This window comes from Elgaria multicarinata, chromosome 4 (genome assembly GCF_023053635.1).
Source record: "Elgaria multicarinata webbii isolate HBS135686 ecotype San Diego chromosome 4, rElgMul1.1.pri, whole genome shotgun sequence".
NCBI lineage: Eukaryota > Metazoa > Chordata > Lepidosauria > Squamata > Anguidae > Elgaria > Elgaria multicarinata.
This window is the reverse complement of record NC_086174.1, coordinates 1,858,385-1,876,655: the sequence shown is the minus strand read 5'-3', so window position 1 is coordinate 1,876,655 and position 18,271 is coordinate 1,858,385. Positions and strand designations below refer to the sequence as shown.

Here is an 18,271-nt window from a genome sequence, read left to right as displayed (position 1 = left end):
CTGTTTGGTTCCACTAGGGTGACCATCTGAAAAGAAAGACCGTGCTCCTGTATCTTTAACAGTTGCATACAAAAGGGTATTTCAGCAGGTGTCATTTGTATATATGGAGAACCTGGTGAAATTCCATCTTCATCACCACAGTGAAAGCTGCAGGAGCTATACGGCAGCTATACTGTGACCAGATTTAAAAGAGGGCAGGGCTCCTGCAGCTTTCACTGTGGTGATAAAGAGGAAATTTCACCAGGTTCTCCCTATATACAAATGACACCTGCTGAAATTCCCTTTTCAATACAACTGTTAAAGATACAGGAGGTTTGGGCAACCAGGATGATCAGGGGTCTGGAAACAAAGCCCTATGAAGAGAGACTGAAAGAACTGGGCATGTTTAGCTAGAGAAGAGAAGATTGAGGGGAGACATGAGAGCATTTTTCAAATACTTGAAAGGTTGTCACACAGAGGAGAGCCAGGATCTCTTCTCAATCCTCCCAGAGTGCAGGACACGGAATAACGGGCACAAGGTTAAAGGAAGCCGGATTCCAGCTGGACATCAGGAAAAACTTCCTGACTGTTAGAGCAGTACGACAATGGAATCAGTTACCTAGGGAGGTTGTGGCCTCTCCCACCCTAGAGGCCTTCAAGAGACAGCTGGACAACCACCTGTCAGGGATGCTTTAGGGTGGATTCCAGCATTGAGCATGGGGTTGGACTCGATGGCCTTGTAGGCCCCTTCCAACTCTGCTATTCTATGATTCTATGATTCTATGAAGTCATGTAAGGAGGAAGGGAGGTTAGGACAGGCCATGGGTTAGCCAGTGGAGAAAGAGGGCTTGGCTATCTGCCCACCTACTCTCAGGTGATGCATCCTGATAGCTAGAGGAAACACTACTTGTCTCAACAAAGAGGTGGGGTGTTAGATAGGAGCTGGTTGTGCCAGTTTCTACCTATTGGCTAGCAAAACAAACAAAAATAGTCACGGAGGCTCTGAGTATGTAAAGGCAGCCTCATCAAGAGGATGCCACGTGCAATAAATATACCCCAAGTGATTGTGCTCAGAGTCGAAGACAAGGGTTTTCCATTGTACCTTCAGTTCGAGGAAACAGCTCTCTATCTCCTTCTTGACCTCTCTGTCAATGTTGTCCCTGAGGATGGTCTTCATCTGATCACAGGCTTCCGGGCCCCTTATGGTTGAGGCCTCTATAGAAGCAAGAATGGTCAAAACATTAGTAGTGAGCAAGGGAGGCAAGGGTTACACCTGGATAACAAGTGTTACCATATCAAGGAGAAGATCCCATTCAATGGACATTCTCTGCTCAATCTGATGGAATTGATTCAGTGGGTTCAGCCCCAACTGAAGGAAACAATGTGGAATTATCCAACAGAATTAATTTCAACATGGGTTGGCATCTCCGTGGGGCAGGTACTGAGCTTCTGAGCTTTCAAATGTTGGAGGCAAAGTACAAGACCAAATGAATACTGGATACAAATCAAAATGATCATATTTATTTTGATCAAATTAATTTGTATTACTACATTACTATTTTATACTTACAACAAGCCAAGCTTAGTCTGAGACTCAGTGAGTGGCCCAAAGTCACCCAGTCAGCTTCATGGCAGACTGGGGACTAAAATCCATATTGCCCAAGTCCCATTCCAAGGTCTAACACTACACCACACTGGCTCTTACTACCTATGGTTTAAGGCTGAACATAAATACACCTATTTGGCCTTTCCCCCTTGTTTCCATTTTCAAAAGGCACAGGAAGCCTCAAGCAAGCGGTAGACTCATGACGCAGTGCACTACCATGCTTTGCAACGCCATGTGATATTGATGGCCTTATATGGTATTGCTGCCTCTTGTTAGAAAGGCAGTTAGCAGAGTAAAAACAAAAAGGCAAAGTGGTATGAGTATTTACCAGACCCACATGGAAAAGCAGGCACAGAGTAGGATTTCAAAAAAACAGCAGGAGAAAGAGGGAGTGAGCAAGAATGTGCTCCCAGTAATAGAGGTTGGCAGAGAGAGGAGGGAAAGGAAGCGAAAGAGCAAAAAACTGTAAGCTACAGAGAGAGATCCTAAAGCTAGCTATGCCCAAAATTCCCATGCATTAACTAGATAACTGCCAAACTGCCCCCTTCCTGTAACTTGCAGATGAGGCTGCAATATTCCCAACAGATACCCACATGCGTAAGAACTCAAAACCCACCCCCAGCAGGCACAAAAAACGTCCCATATAGAAACATATTACTAATGGTCAGCACTGGAGCACTATGCAATCATATATCATATATACATACATACAATGGGGGAGGGGGGCGGCGGCGGCGGCTCACACATAAGAAGAACCAAGTTGCTGCTGCTGTTTCACTCGCTCTACCATTCAACCAGACACAGTAAGGGAGGATCAGGTGAGCAAGCAAAGCTAGGATGAGAGAAGCAGCAGAAACTGGTGGGCATGGCTGACATTACTGGATTCTGCCCCACCTCATCTCAGCGGTGGGCTAGAAAACAATTCATTGGTTCCCTTGAGGTTAAAGTCAATGCAGCCAGTGGACCATGTCAACTGGAACACAACAGGAAGTCAGCAATTTGCGTAGTCACAGTCAGGGTGCGAGGGAGCCCATCATAATACTGGCCATTTGCTTTACCAGGTATAAGAACATAAGAAGAGCCCTGATGCTGGATCAGACCAAAGGTCCATTCAGTCCAGCATTCTTTTCACACAGTGGCCAACCAGCTGTCGACCAGGGACCCACAAGCGAGACATGAGTGCAACAGCACTAGGGTTGCCAGACATCCCAGAAAACTGGGAATGTCCCAATTTCCAGGAGAACCTGAAATGTCCTGACCAGCTGGGCAAGAATCCCGGATTCCTGGTCCAGCTGGCTGGAGAACTTCTGACCTCCAAAATGGTGCCTTGAGCCTGCTCAGCGAGCAGCAGCTTCGAAAAAGACGCATCAATCCGGTGCTTTTTCCAGAGCATCACCGCTATTCCACAGGGTCATCTGAGTCACTCACCCTGTGACTCACCTTATTGCAACTGCAGCTGCGTAGAAGAGGAACAACGGAAAGGCGCATGTGCTCTGCTCAGGCTCCCTGAGTCCCATGCAATGCAAAGGAGTTTGGTGAGCTTGGCGGGCTGTGGTCAGACCTTTAGGGTAAGCGTGGGGCGGAGCTGCTGGGTTATTTGTGGGGGAAGAAAGAGAGTTTTGTGGGGGACAGGAGGGAGGGAGTGGGGGATGAGGGGGTGAAGGAGAGGAAAGGAGAGAAGGGAGAAAGGAAAGGAGAGTCACTCCCCCCAAAACCGCCCTTCAAAAATCCACCTCCTTGGATTTGGGTTGCAAACCTCAAATCTGTTACTTGGAAGTCAGTTGCAGTGAATTTAAGATGTCTGGTTTTACAGTTGTTGATGTTTTAATTGAAAAATTAAAACGGTATAAAAATGTAATAAATAAATAAATAAATAAATAAAAATGGGCTTTGCAAAAATTGGGATTTCCCTAGACTTTTACACATTGCTCAGTTTTTTAAAAAATCCTAGCCACCGCCACCCCCAAAAAAAGTCTCCTGGTTTTGTGGATTTTGTGGATATGGCAACTCTAAACAGCACCTTCTTACCCATGTTCCACAGCAACTGATGTACATAGGCACACTGCCTCTGCTAATGGAGGTAGTACATAGTCATCAGGACTACTAGCCATTGTTAGCCTCCTCCAGGAATTGATCTAACCCCCTTTTAAAGCCATCCAAATTGATGGCCATCACCACATCTTGTGGTAGTGAATTCCATAGTTAAATTATGTGCTGTGTGAAGGAGTCCTTCCTTTTATCTGTCCTGTATCTCCCACTAATCAGATTCATGGGATACGACCCACTGGGTTCTAGTATTGTGAGAGGGGAAGAAAAAGGTATTTCTTAGAGTTTTAAGCAAAGTGTTGTGATCATGGGGGTGAGGGGTATGTAAATGTGGTGCTACAGGAAGGGCTGGATAGGAGGAGGAGTTTGGTTAAATTCCCACAGCTATTGCCATCCTAATTCAGACTCATAATTGGAAAGACCCATGGAGAAAGAGGCATCCAAACCATATTATTCATTATTGGTAGTTTTATTCTCAATTCCTTTTCTACTTATGCCTTACATGGAGTTTGCCTTTTTTACAGCAGTCGTACACTGGAATGACCCCTGAACCAGGATGATCAGGGATCTGGAAACAAAGCCCCATGAAGAGAGACTGAAAGAACTGGGCATGTTTAGCCTGGAGAAGAGAAGATTGAGGGGAGACATGATAGCACTCTTATTATTACTATTATTATTTATTTATATAGCACCATCAATGTACATGGTGCTGTACAGAGTAAAACAGTAAATAGCAAGACCCTGCCGCATAGGCTTACATTCTAATAAAATCATAATAAAACCATAAGGAGGGGAAGAGAATGCAAACAGGCACAGGGTAGGGTAAACAGGCACTGGGTAGGGTAAAACTCTTCAAATACTTAAAAGGTTGTCACACAGAGGAGGGCCAGAATATCTTTTCGATCCTCCCAGAGTGCAGGACACGGAATAACGGGCTCAAGTTAAAGGAAGCCAGATTCCAGCTGGACATCAGGAAAAACTTCCTGACTGTTAGAGCAGTACGACAATGGAATCCATTACCTAGGGAGGTGGTGGGCTCTCCCACACTAGAGGCCTTCAAGAGGCAGCTGGACAACCATCTGTCAGGGATGCTTTAGGGTGGATTCCTGCATTGAGCAGGGGGTTGGACTCGATGGCCTTGTAGGCCCCTTCCAACTCTGCTATTCTATGATTCTATGACATTTTCATCAAGCTGTTCACCACAACCCCAAGATCAAATCCCATCAAGTTTGGAGGGGGGGTTGCCCCAATGTGCATCACTTTGCACATGCTTACGTTCAACCACATCTGCCATTTGGATGCCCGTTCTCTCAGTTTAGATGAGACCCTTTTATAACTCCTCACAATCCGTTTTTGTCACAACCACTGTAAATAATTTGGTGTCATCGGCAAATGTGGCCACTTCACTGCTCACTCCTAATTCCAGATCATTTTGTGAATAAGTTGAAAAGAATTGGTCCCAATACTGATCCCTGCAGGACCCCACTATTTACTTCTCTCCATCGGGAGAATTTACCATTTATTCCGACTCTCTGCCTTATGTTCTTTAACCAGTTTCTGATCCGTAAGAGGGCCTCTCCTCTCATTCCATGACTGCTAAATTTGCTCAGAAGTCTTTGAAAATGGAGTTGTCAAAAGCCTTTTGGATGTCAAAGTAAACAATATCTGGGCTACCACGGTCTACATATTTACTGACACTCTAAAACAGCCTTCCTCAACCTGGGGTGCTCCAGATGTGTTGGACGGCATTCTGGGAGTTGTAGTCCAACACATCTGGAGCGCCCCAGGTTGAGGAAGGCTGCTCTAAAAGGTTAGTGAGTTACCACTGCAGAAGCTGTGTTGATTCTTTTTCAGCAGGGCTTGTCCTTCTATGTTTACTAATTTAATCCTTAATATTGCTTTCAACCAATTTACCCAGCAGGTGCTCCCGAAGTCTACCAAACCGAGGGGCTAATAGGCCATGGCACTGTTGGCTGGGTCTTCAGAAAGCCGGCCTCACTGCCCTTTCATAGGTCCACATTCTACCATTCTGCGCTCAATGGAACCCCACCCTGCAGCACACTCAAGAGGGGAACAATATGGGAAGGCAGAAGGAAGACGTTGTACAATGTACACTATAAAAAAAGGTATTTATATGATGATTATGGTACTATCAAAATCTAGCTTGTGTGTGCGTGTGATATATTCAAATCCATTAAATCCCCACAGGATTGTGGGGCTGCCCTTGAAGACGACGTTGAAGTTGCAGCTAGTGCAAAATGCAGCAGCTAGACTGCTGGCGGGTACATCTTACAGAGCCCACATAACACCAGTTTTAAAGGAACTGCACTGGCTGCCTATACGCTTCCGGTCGGAATTCAAAGTGCTGGTAATGATGTTTAAAGTCCTAAACGGCTTGGGACCTCGATACTTGAGAGAGCGCCTCTCCTTAGATACGCCTGCCCGAGACCTTAGATCTGTTGGAGGAGCCCTTCTCCGCATCCCACCAATGCAACGTATACGCTATGATGGGACAAGGGAGAGGGCTTTCTCTGTGGTGGCACCCCGACTGTGGAATGCCCTCCCCTTGGAGGCCCGATGGGCGCCAACATGGATTGCATTTCGACGCCAAGTAAAAACATGGCTTTTTAACAAAGCCTTTGATGGTTAAACCCACTGGGACATAGTTTCAACTGTTTTAACTGCATCTATTGCTTTTAAATTATATATTGTTTTAACTTGGATTATGGTTTAATTTGTTTTAAATTGTGTATATTTATTGTTTTATACTGTATGTTTTTATCTGTATGCCAGCCTGAGATCTTAGTGATATAAGGCGGGATATAAATATTTTAAATAAATAAATAAATAAATTAAAATGAATGATTTCAGTAATCCCTGCAACAATCCTGCAAGGCAGGTCACTATTATCACCCCCTTCTTCAGATTGTGGCTGATCCAACACAGCCTTGTGATCCCATGGCAGAGGCAAGATTGGAACCAAGGGCTTCCTGGCACACAGCTCAGTCCCTTAGCCACTACACCGGTGCTTACCAATTAATTCATTAAAGTTAATTAGTTAAATGCCAGGTGCCTTATTCAACTAAAAATCAGTTACAGAATCCCTACAACGGCAGGGGTAGAATTAAGGCAATGAGGGGAACTGCTGCTGTTGCCTACGCTCTTGATGGCTTATTGAAACGTAAAATCTAGAATCATGGAATCGTAGAATAGTAGAGTTGAAAGGGGCCTAAAAGGCCATCGAGTCCAACCCCCTGCTCAATGCAGGAATCTACCTCAAAGCATACCTGACAGATGGCTGTCCAGCTGCCTCTTGAGTATGGGATTGCCCACGACCTGCCTAGGTCATTGGTTCCATTGTCGTACTGCTCTAACAGTCAGGAAGTTTTTTCTGATGTCCAGCTGGAATCTGGCTTCCTGTAACTTGAGCCCGTTATTCCATGTCCTGCACTCTGGGAGGATCGAGAAGAGATCCTGGCCCTCCTCTGTGTGACAACCTTCCACATATTTGAAGAGTGCTATCATGTCTCCCCTCAGTCTTCTCTTCTCCAGGCTAAACATGCCCAGTTCTTTCAGTCTCTCTTCATAGGGCTTTGTTCCAGACCCCTGATCATCCTGGTTGCCCTCCTCTGAACACGCTCCAGCTTGTCTGCGTCCTTGTTGAATTGTGGAGCCCAGAACTGGACGCAATACTGGGCTCCACACTTCAAGAAGGACGCAGACAAGCTGGAGCGTGTTCAGAGGAGGGCAACAAGGATGATCAAGAATCATTAGATCTAGAATCATTTGATGGCCTGTTTGAACAGTTGCTGGAGTAGGGTTAGCTTGATCATAGAATCATTTTATTTTATTTTATTTTATTTATTTATTTCATTTCTATACCGCCCAATTGCCGAAGCTCTCTGGGCGGTTCAGAAAAATTAAAACCATGAAGAGCATAATAAAACAACCAACAATTTAAAAAACACAAAATACAAAATACAATATAAAAACCACAACCAGGATAAAACCACACATAGAATAGTAGAGTTGGAATGGGCCCATCAGGCCATCAAGTACAACCCCCTGATGAGGGAAGTCACTGTTCCCTCTCCCGAAAAAGGAACCTGGCCCCTAAGTATGTGAAACCATGACATCTGATCAAAGTGCTATTTGCCGTGACATAGCAACACTGCCCAGATATGGGAAATCCATAATTTGCTTCCCTTGCAAAGCCTACACCCACATCATAGAGGGTAAAATCCCTCATACTATATACCTGGTCCCAGAATGCATCTCTTAGCACTGCTCAGCGAAACCCCTCCAAAATATGACATACAAATATCAAGATCTCCTACCTTCAAAATAGGGCATCAGATCAAATTGGATGTATTTTTTAAGGCTCTGGTAGATAACTATCTTCTGCTGAAGAATCTCTGCTCTTAGTTTCGTCATGATGACATTTGTCTGTGGAGATCAAGATATAGGTAAGAAAGTTCTCTCAATCACAAAAATGATCTTCTTAAACTCAGCTTGTCTCCTGTCAGTGTTGGGTCCCCCTCGAGAACATGAAACCGGGGCTCCACTAGGGTCTGCCATTGTTTTCCACGTGCAAATCAACGTGCTGGCTTGGCGCTGACAAAACCCGACTAAAGCCTCTGTGCCCTTCTCTGTCCCCTGGTTGCACTTTTATACTGCAGTCTTAAGCTAATAAGAGCTTCTCTGCATTAAAGGAAAATCATAGAATCATAGAATCGCAGAGCTGGAAGGGGCCTACAAGGCCATGGAGTCCAACCCCCTGCTCAAGGCAGGAATCCACCCTAAAGCATCCCTGACAGATGGTTGTCCAGCTGCCTCTTGAATCCTGCTACCTTAGTGGGGCTTCATCTTTCTGAGTTCACAATGGGGACAATACATGCGTTTACCACCACCACCCACCACCTTTTGTTTTTCCTGGTTCCTTTGTGGGCATGTTCCATATGTTTCACCGATCTGGCTAGCAGATGCTGCTGCAGGATTTCTAAATTATTGCCGGATTCTTGAATTTTGTCAGTTTGGGGGATTACTGCATTTTTGTCGATTTATAAAATAACGGAATTAACCTCAAATACGATGAGAGGGGGACCAGAGATTGATGACATCATGAAAAGGACCTGCAAACTTCCTTAAGTGCACGATAAACGTCTCGTGTAAAAAGCCTCTCTATTTTATATTATATTTTATGCTGTGTTTTGTGCTATGGATTTTTGTGAACTGCATTGGGGGGGTATAGAAAAGCAATAACTAAATAAATAAAGAAGATGATAAAATCCCCAGGTGTGGGTACTTTCTTTTGCTTCACTGGTCAATGCTTCTTTCTCAGTATGAACTTACTTCATGAATGAAAGCTTTAATTTTTCCATTGTCTTCAGGTATTTTGTTGTTTCTTGCAATCTGACTGATCTTCTCCTGCACCTCATTTTTAAACCCTTCCAAATGAGGCCACAGATTGCATCTTGTTCCTTTTTGGATCCTGTTTAAAGGGGAAGTGTTGAGAACATAGCAATGAATTTCATCCTCCAGTCATATTCTGAACAGCAGGCAAGGAGGTGTCAAATCGGAGCAGCAACTGTGGAAAAGGGGCACCTGTGGACCAGTTTGGATATCCATGTCAAGTATGAAATATGCACCTGCTTACGTATATGTTCAGTTTCGTTTATTCAAATGCCCCTTTTCAGCAGCAGACTATGCTTAAAGTGGCTCGCAATAAACGTCATCATCAAAATACATCATATTTGTTACAAAACATATATAAATACATAAAGTATGAGTTCAATATTACAATGAAACAATCTAAACTTAATACATAACAAACATAAAGCAAGATATTTTTTTAAAAAAAAGTGGGTAAGGAGAAAAACCTAACCCAATCCTAGCTAATGTTGGGTTTACATAAGAACCTAAGAACCGTGTTCAGAGGAGGGCAACCAGGATGATCAGGGGTCTGGAAACAAAGCCCTATGAAGAGAGACTGAAAGAACTGGGCATGTTTAGCCTGGAGAAGAGAAGATTGAGGGGAGATATGATAGCACTCTTCAAATACTTGAAAGGTTGTCACACAGAGGAAGGCCAGGATCTCTTCTCGATCCTCCCAGAGTGCAGGACACGGAATAACGGGCTGAAGTTACAGGAAGTCAGATTCCGGCTGGACACCAGGAAAAACTTCCTGACTGTTAGAGCAGTACGACAATGGAATCAGTTACCTAGGGAGATTGTGGGCTCTCTCACACTAGAGGCCTTCAAGAGGCAGCTGGACAACCATCTCTCAGGGATGCTTTAGGGTGGATTCCTGCATTGAGCAGGGGGTTGGACTCGACGGCCTTGTAGGCCCCTTCCAACTCTGCTATTCTATGATTCTATGATAAGAGCTCTGATGCTGGATCAGACCAAGGGTCCATCTAGTCCAGCATTCTTTTTGCACAGTAGCAATCCAGCCATCAGCTAGGGACAAACAAACAGGACATGAGTGCAACAGCACCCCACCCCCCGCCCATGTTCCCCAGCATACTGCTTCTGATACTGGAGGTAGCATATAACCAGCAGGACGAGTAGTCATTGTTAAACTTCTCCTCCAGAGGCACAAATGGTGGCTATTTTTAAACACCTGTTGAAAACATTCTTGTTCACACAGGCTTTCCCTTACCTGTGAGGGATTCTGCTACTACCCTGTTTTACTATTAATGTTGTGGTAATGTTTTCAGTTATGCATTTCATCAGGTTCATTGTTGTTGTTAATTTCATTTCTATACTACCCCATAGCTGAAGCTCTCTGGGCAGTTTACAACAACATTTTTTATAATGTTATACTGTATTTTATGGTGAACCACTTATGGATTTTAATATATATTAAATGCTGTGAAAGTATTATAATAAACTATAAATAAACAAATAATGAAGATTATTGGAAGAGGCCTTGCAAGTTGTAACCCAACTGCAGATTGCTATCTGGTGGCAAACCAGAAGTGGGCCTTCTCTGTGGTGGCACCCAATCATAGAATCATAGAATAGCAGAGTTGGAAGGGTCCTAAAAGGCCACCGAGTCCAACCCCCTGCTCAATGCCGGAATCCACCCTAAAGCATCCCTGACAGATGGTTGTCCAGCTGCCTCTTGAAGGCCTCTAGTGTGGGAGAGACCACTACCTCCCTAGGTAACTGGTTCCATTGTCGTACTGCTCTAACAGTCAGGAAGTCTTTCCTGATGTCCAGCTGGAATCTGGCTTCCTTTAACTTGAGCCCGTTATTCCGTATCCTGCACTCTGGGAGGATCGAGAAGAGATCCTGGCCCTCCTGTGTGTGACAACCTTTCAAGTATTTGAAGAGTGCTCTCATGTCTCCCCTCAAACTTCAATTGAAAGTTTTCATTGAGCCCTGTGAGCTGTGAACAAGATGGACAGACTCCAAAGAGGTGGTTAATTCCACCCCACCCACCCCTTTGGAGAATTGGTGTCTATGTTTTATATTTCTTTCATTTCCAAAGTACATCTTCGGACCACAGAACTTTGCTTCTGAAGCTTTCCGTGGAAATATTTCAACTTAATTGCTCTTGTGGAAAGGCCTAAATTAACCACTTGCAATTAAGGATTCTGAGCATCAGTGAGAAAACAAATGTTTAGACATTTAAGATGAAAGATTATTGCTATAGAGGATGAGCTATTTCTCTCTTTCATGCTGCCCAGGTATGCAGTTCAAAGTGAACTGCAATGTCTCTTTGGATGATTAGCTGACAGAATCTTACTGTTTTTCAGAGCAGTCTAATCATCAGCCTTTTAAAAAAAAAACTTTTAATGCTGATAAAGTCATACAGTTAAACAAATCTAGACTTTCTATGATTTCATTTCCATGCCAATATTTAGAGTAGCAAAGTTAAATACACATCTAGACAGAAACTGTTTGCAGTTGCAAGAAGTTTAATGCACTTCCATACATCTTGAAGCATTAGAAAAAGTAGCTTCCTTTCCCCTGTTTCCACTCTTACAGACATCTGGGCACCCATTGTTAGAACTGCATATTGCAAACTCCACAAACTATGTTGATACAACACTTGTTTCCATTAATTGTGTGGACGGGTAGAAGGGCGAAACTGGGCTACAACCTGAAGAACTGTATGGCAGCAAGCAATCCTCAAGGCAAGTCCCGTGTGAACATGACTCCAGTGCTAATTCTGCCCTGTTGTATACAATTGGGACAGAAGTGACCATATACAATTGGGACTAGTCATCTTAAAGCAGGGGTGCAAAACCTCAGGAACAGGGTTTTCCCTGTTCCTGAGAGAATCCGCCCCTCCAAGGATCCCAATATGGCCCTCTGGGTTTTCGCAGAAGACACACTCCCCTTTCCTAGGCCTAATCTACACCAAACAGGATATTGCACTATGAAAGCTGTATGAAAGTGGTATATAAAAGGCAGGAGCCACACTACTGCTTTATAGCGGTATTGAAGTGCACTGACAACTGTTGGGGCCCATTGACACATACCATATACCACTTTCATACCGCTATATCCTGCTTGGTGTGGCTCCTGCCTTTTATATATCACTTTCATACTGCTTTCATAGTGCAATATCTTGCTTGGTATAGATCTGGCCCTAGTCTCCCCCCCCACCCACTTTCCCCCAAACAATAATTTCTTAGTTTCCTGGCTTGTGTTCAGTTTTCCTCATTATAAAAGGTTCAAATGCTCTCTCTCTTTGCTTAGGATGCAAAGTCACCTGTCTCACTGTGCTATTGTGGGTGTGGGTAGGAGTTCAGACTGGGTTTTTTTAAAACTTGAAGGTGAAGCTTTAGCTGCTGAGTCACTTGACTGTGTTCTAGAATTTTAAATTTTGTATACTTGTTTTTATCTCAATTTTAGAATTTCTGTAAACCGCCCAGAGAGCCCTGGCTATGGGAGTGGTATATATGTGCAATAAATAAATAAATTAGTTGGCGATTTCCTGTTTAAGGCCAAGGTGGAAAATGTTTAGCTCTATCAGACTGTTCAGAGAGACTAAACTAACTCTGAGATGCATTATCTTTAATAGTTCATCATGCCGTAGTTTTCCATAGACTTAACAATAAATGGAACATGTCATGCAAATAATAATAATAATAATAATAATAATAATAATAATAATAATAATAATAATTAGAACCCACTAGAGTTCCTACAGCACAGCAGCCCCAGGGGTAAAGTGTCCCTGACTGCCCACTGATAGCAGCCCTGCACTGCCTGGGCCCTGGTTACTTGAGTGCTCGCCTCACTCCTGTGTCCCACCACTGGCAGACTCAATGTTGGTCTAAATTTTAGTGTGGGTTGAGGGTCTTTAATGGAAATTGTTTTCTGTGTTGGAATGCTCTTCCAGAGCATCTACGTACCACGAGTTCCATCGTACATTTTCAATGGCTTTTGGTATTTTAGCTTGATTTACTGTTCTTATTACTATGATTATTCTCTTATTTCTGTTTCGTGAACTCCTTCCCCCCTTCATATGTTTTAATGTGATTTTAGATTGTAAGCCTTTAGGCAGGGTGTTGCTGTTTTATTTGTATATTTTGTACAGCACCAAGTACATTGTTGGTGCTAAATAAATGAATAAATAAATATAATAATAATGTGTTATTGTAAAGTGCTACAATGCCAGAAATGGCAAGGTGGCGCTTTAAAAATGTTTTTAAATAAATTAAATAAATACATTATGAATTAGCTCCAATATGCAGAAATAACAGTTTGTGTGAGTTGGCTACTTATCTGAGCCGATAATGCTGGAGAGCCACACGCATCAAAGACCCAGCAGCAGCCTCTGTGAGGAGGGATTTCCGTACCCCAAGCAGTTTGATCACAGAAGCTGCACCCATTGCTCACATCAGAGTTCAAAGGGTGCGGAGGCACAGGCAAATTATTATTATTATTATTATTTATTTATATAGCACCATCAATGTACATGGTGCTGTACAGATAACACAATAAATAGCAGGACCCTGCCGCGTAGGCTTACAATCTAATAAGTTGTAGTAAACAATAAAGAGGGAAGGAGAATGCAAACAGGCACAGGGAAGTGTAAACAGGCACCGGGTAGGGAGAAGCTAACAGTATAGAGTCAGAACAAACTCAATATTTTAAGGCTATAGGGAAAAGAAAAGTTTTTAGCTGAGTTTTAAAAGCAGTGATTGAGTTTGTAGTTCTCAAGTGTTCTGGAAGAGCATTACAGGCGTAAGGGGCAGCAGAAGAAAAAGGACGGAGCCGAGTAAGGGAAGTGGAGGTCCTAGGGCAGGCGAGAAGCACAGGCTGAATTTCTCAGGGGTGCGGGGGAACCCATATGATGATATTCTCTTACCTGAATATGTTTTCAAATATGTTCTCAACATTATCATAGATGGGCCTGGCAAGGTCTTCATTGAAATCTATGCGGGCAAACGTCCTTGAAGCGTACACACCATTCTTCAAGCACACCGCCTTTAGGACCTTGTGGAAACCTTGGTTCCCTCCATTTCTCTGGATAATTAGAAATAATGTTTTTAGTGAATCCATTAAGAGAAGACCTCTGTTAAATGCAAGGATGGACAAATCTGACAGTTTTGGTTGCTCTCAGTTTCTCATTTCTGTGGCTCAGTTCACACAACACATTTCTCTATGCAGTGTGAAATCTCCACTCAACTGTTGAGTTTGTAGGGGGTACTCGCCACACAACAACTTCCAACTCCACCATTGTGTGAATGTGGGCGCCCATGGAGTTTGATTGGCAGTTCCTCCACCCTCTCTCCTCCCCCAGTCCTCCCAATGGTATCCCATCAGCCATTGCTGAAAAAAAAACCCCAATCCTGGCTGCTCTCCTAGAGTGGCACTCACTCCTTTCATCACTGTAGCCGGGGAATTCTGTAGCCAGTGGGAAAAGCCCTCCGCACAACACAGAACACAACGGTTGGACAGGAACTCTCCTCTGCATAACGTGGATATTCAGCACAGGGTGGAGTTTTTCCCTCCAGACAACACGTTTTTCAACTGTGGTGTAAAGACTCCATGGTGGAGTTCTAAAACCACTGTTGACAAATGTGTTGTCGGAACCAAGTCTGTGTGTTATTTTCCCTGCTCTAATACATTTTGTACACACTTTCCCCCAATATGCACATTCATGCATGCATGTTTACTGAAGAACTGTGCAGACTGAAGGAGGGGACCCTCCTAGTGTCTGAACACAAAAGAGCACTGCTTAGGGTGACCATACGGAAAGGAGGACAGGGCTCCTGTATCTTTAACAGTTGCATAGAGAAGGGAATTTCAGCAGGTGTCATTTGTATATATGGAGAACCTGCTGAAATTCCCTCATTCCAGTTAAAGCTGCAGGTGTCTTGCCCTCTTTTAAATCTGGTCACTCTAGTATAGCTCCTGCAGCTTTAACTGTGGTGATGAAGAGAGAATTTCACCAGGTTCTCCATATATACAAAGGACACCTGCTGAAATTCTCTTCTCTGTGCAACTGTTAAAGATACAGGAGCCCTGTCCTCCTTTTCATAGGGTCACCCTAGCACTGCTAGTTGGAAGATAGTGATGTCTTTCATTCAAAGCCCACGTGTTTCGGGTTATGAAAAACCCTTTCTCAAGGGCACTCTACAACAAAAAACAAATATAAAACTGTGAATTAACACTTTATACAATAACCAACACTGATTAAAAAGTTATTTTACAAAACCTATTTTGTATATCCTCGAAGGGGGCTGTTGTGAGGCCACTCCTAAAGAAAGCCTCCTGGAACCCCAAAGACTATATAACTTAGGGTGACCCTATGAAAAGGAGGACAGGGCTCCTGTATCTTTAACAGTTGCATAGAAAAGGGAATTTCAGCAGGTGTCGTTTGTATATATGGAGAACCTGGTGAAATTCCCTCTTCATCCCCACAGTTAAAGGTGCAGGAGCTATACTAGAGTGCCCAGATTTAAAAGAGGGCAGGGCACCTGCAGCTTTAACTGGTGTGAGGGAATTTCACCAGGTTCTCCATATATACAAATGGCACCTGCTGAAATTTCTATAACCAAATTGTTATAAGGAAAACTGCACACAAAACGGACATTTGGAGAGGGATGAATTATGTAGGCACTTATTTGCTAAAAAGTGCACAAGGGATTTCCCTTACTGTGAGCTTCTCCTCAAGAATTTTCTTATAGGATCTTCTGGCCCTGGTCACTCCATCACAGAGGGGCTGTTTCATCTGAGTGAAAAGACTTTCAAGTTTCTCCCCCAAAGCGTCGATCTTCTCATTCACAAACTGTTCGACTCCACTCTCCTGAAAATGCCGCTCCTAAGGAAACAGCAAACGGCACATCAACAAGGCACCAGAACAGAAGGCAGGTAATTAGCAAGGGCGCAGGTCTCCCAAACTGAAGGTGTGAAGTTGGCAGGAAGGATGGACAGGACGAGATGGACAAGAGAGGCAAAGCTGCTGGGAGGCAGGAGGATTGGGACCATGCTGGGACTAAGAAGCCAGGGAGAAGCATGTGGGGATTGTATCGGATTATTAAATATTCGATTGCTGGTCTCTTGGCTTCTTTATTACAATCAGACTTTTCTTTTCTTTTTTAGATATGGGATTTGTCCTTGGTCTCATACCACAAATTGTTGTTCGGAACCAATGTTCTCAGCAAGCAGGTGAATTCCCAAAGTTTCCGTCACAAAATCTGTCACCAGCCTCTCCTTCTCCTTCAGATAGATCCTCCTGATGTATTCCCGCAGCTTTGGTATTTCTGAGATGAAGGGAAAATAAAATAAAACTAGTGAAACACAAAGCATGGAAATTCAAGCAGTACTCTTCAGAAAAAAATTCTGCTCTAAGATCCTTGCCTCTAGAACACTTCTTGGTACTTGAAATTGTAACCATCTAAAGTAACATAAAAATGGAGATTTATTTATTTATTTATTACATTTCTATACCGCCCAATAGCCAAAGCTCTCTGGATGGTTCACAACAATTAAAACCCAGAACAATTTTCTTCTGGGCTGGTTCTATGGCAGGGAAACTTCTCCGTTATGCACCCAACCTGCTCACAAAGAAAAGGTGAATAAATGCATCTAAATTAATGGTCGCTGCATGTGTTGTGTTGCTTTTCTAAACACATTGTTCTTCAACCTGCTTCCATCTCTCAAACTAGAGCAAGAAAGGGTCAAGGGGAATTTTCGCAGAGCAAATCACATATCAAGACCACAACGGCAGCTTCTCTTGGGCTAGTCCGCAATATTCCACGCTGGCAAATATGATGTCAAAGATGGCATGGGAATGGCTGTGATCATTCACTAAATGCAGGGTGGAGTATCCAGAAGCATAATGCACCGACATGCTGTAGCTGCATGCAAATGCACTCCGCTTGCAGCCCCACCAGCTCCGGCATTCACCACCTGTCACTGTTCTGTAAATTGACCTAACAGCCTAGGTTAATCCGGAGAGGAGATCGCACAGCTAGAGGATGCTGCCTCACAGACATATAAGCTAGGGCTGTACACCCCCTCCCCGAACCGCTTTGGATCCTGATCTGGACCTTCCGGATCGGGCCCGAACCAGTTCGGGTCGATCCGGACCTCCCCCAATCCACTCCGGAACTGGATCCGGAGTGAGATCCAAAGGTCCGGATCAATATTCGGCCCCCATTTTGCCCCCCCCTTCTCCACTTACTTGCCTCGGAGGCAGGTAAGTGGGGAAGGGGGGACAAAATGGGGGCTGATCAAGGCCTCCTCCCCCCTTACCTGGCTCCGCCGTCCGCCGCCACATGGACTGCCGCCGCCGCGGGCAGCAGAGCTAGGTAAGCCCCCTCCCTGCTCTGTTTCCAGCCTTAGGCCTGAGCCACAGTTGAATCCGCCACCCAGACTGCGATGGACCCAGGTAAGCCCCCCTCCTCCTCCCCACTTACCTGGCTCCGAAGCTTCGGAACAGTCTGAATCGCTTCGGACCATTCCGAACCTCCTCCGTCCGCTCTGGAACTGGGCTTCGGCAGTCCGGATCGCCCCACTCCGCTTCAGATCCGGGGATCCGTAACAGAGTGGAGCACACCCCTAATATAAGCCCCAGAGTGTCTTCTGGCCTCCATTACCTGTTTCTTCTTCGCTGAGATGTTTTCTTTTCCAAAATTGCTTGGCACTGACAGTATAAACCAGATCATCCTTATTCAAGACATCTGCGTCAGGTAGAAGCTTTCTCTGAAAAACAGACGATGGGAAGGTTCTTACCCAAAATACCATTCCCTGTTTTTGCTAAAGAACACGCCAATACTGGATACTGTAGAAAACACAAACCATTAAGAACTTTCTCCCTCCAACACCAGCCCCTTGTGACAATCTCCTCCACATCGCCAGAACTTGCAAGGAGGAGGCCCCCAAAATCAACCAAAACACCTCATCGGACAGCAGAAAGATATTTGTTCTTCAATTAAGTGTTTGGGTTGGTTTTGTAAACTGCGAAGCAAAGGCCCACCATTATGGCACTGCTGCGCTACTACAGTCGATAATTTAACATGGTGCTTCACAAAGAAACTTATGCAACAGAGATGATGGTCTAAATATGGACAATGTGGGGAGACCACCATTGGGGGGGGGCAACAGACAGGGGTGGGGGTAGAACAGGAGCAACAAGGGTAACAGATGCGGGATTTACACATTCTTGGG

The 18,271-nt window shown here is 44.2% G+C and overlaps 1 protein-coding gene across 1 annotated transcript in view; it reads right to left on the bottom strand.

Annotated features, from left to right (window-relative positions):
• LOC134398118 (nuclear GTPase SLIP-GC-like) overlaps positions 1–18,271 on the bottom strand; it is a 73,964-nt gene that overhangs the window by 17,278 nt on the left and 38,415 nt on the right. Inside the window, exons 10-16 of the mRNA XM_063125362.1 lie at positions 17,701–17,806; positions 16,229–16,362; positions 15,756–15,920; positions 13,962–14,119; positions 8,984–9,122; positions 7,969–8,077; positions 1,082–1,194 (exon numbers count right to left, since the gene is read on the bottom strand). Coding sequence (XP_062981432.1) covers positions 1,082–1,194; positions 7,969–8,077; positions 8,984–9,122; positions 13,962–14,119; positions 15,756–15,920; positions 16,229–16,362; positions 17,701–17,806 — 924 coding nt within the window. The remainder of the gene's footprint in view (positions 1–1,081; positions 1,195–7,968; positions 8,078–8,983; positions 9,123–13,961; positions 14,120–15,755; positions 15,921–16,228; positions 16,363–17,700; positions 17,807–18,271) is intronic.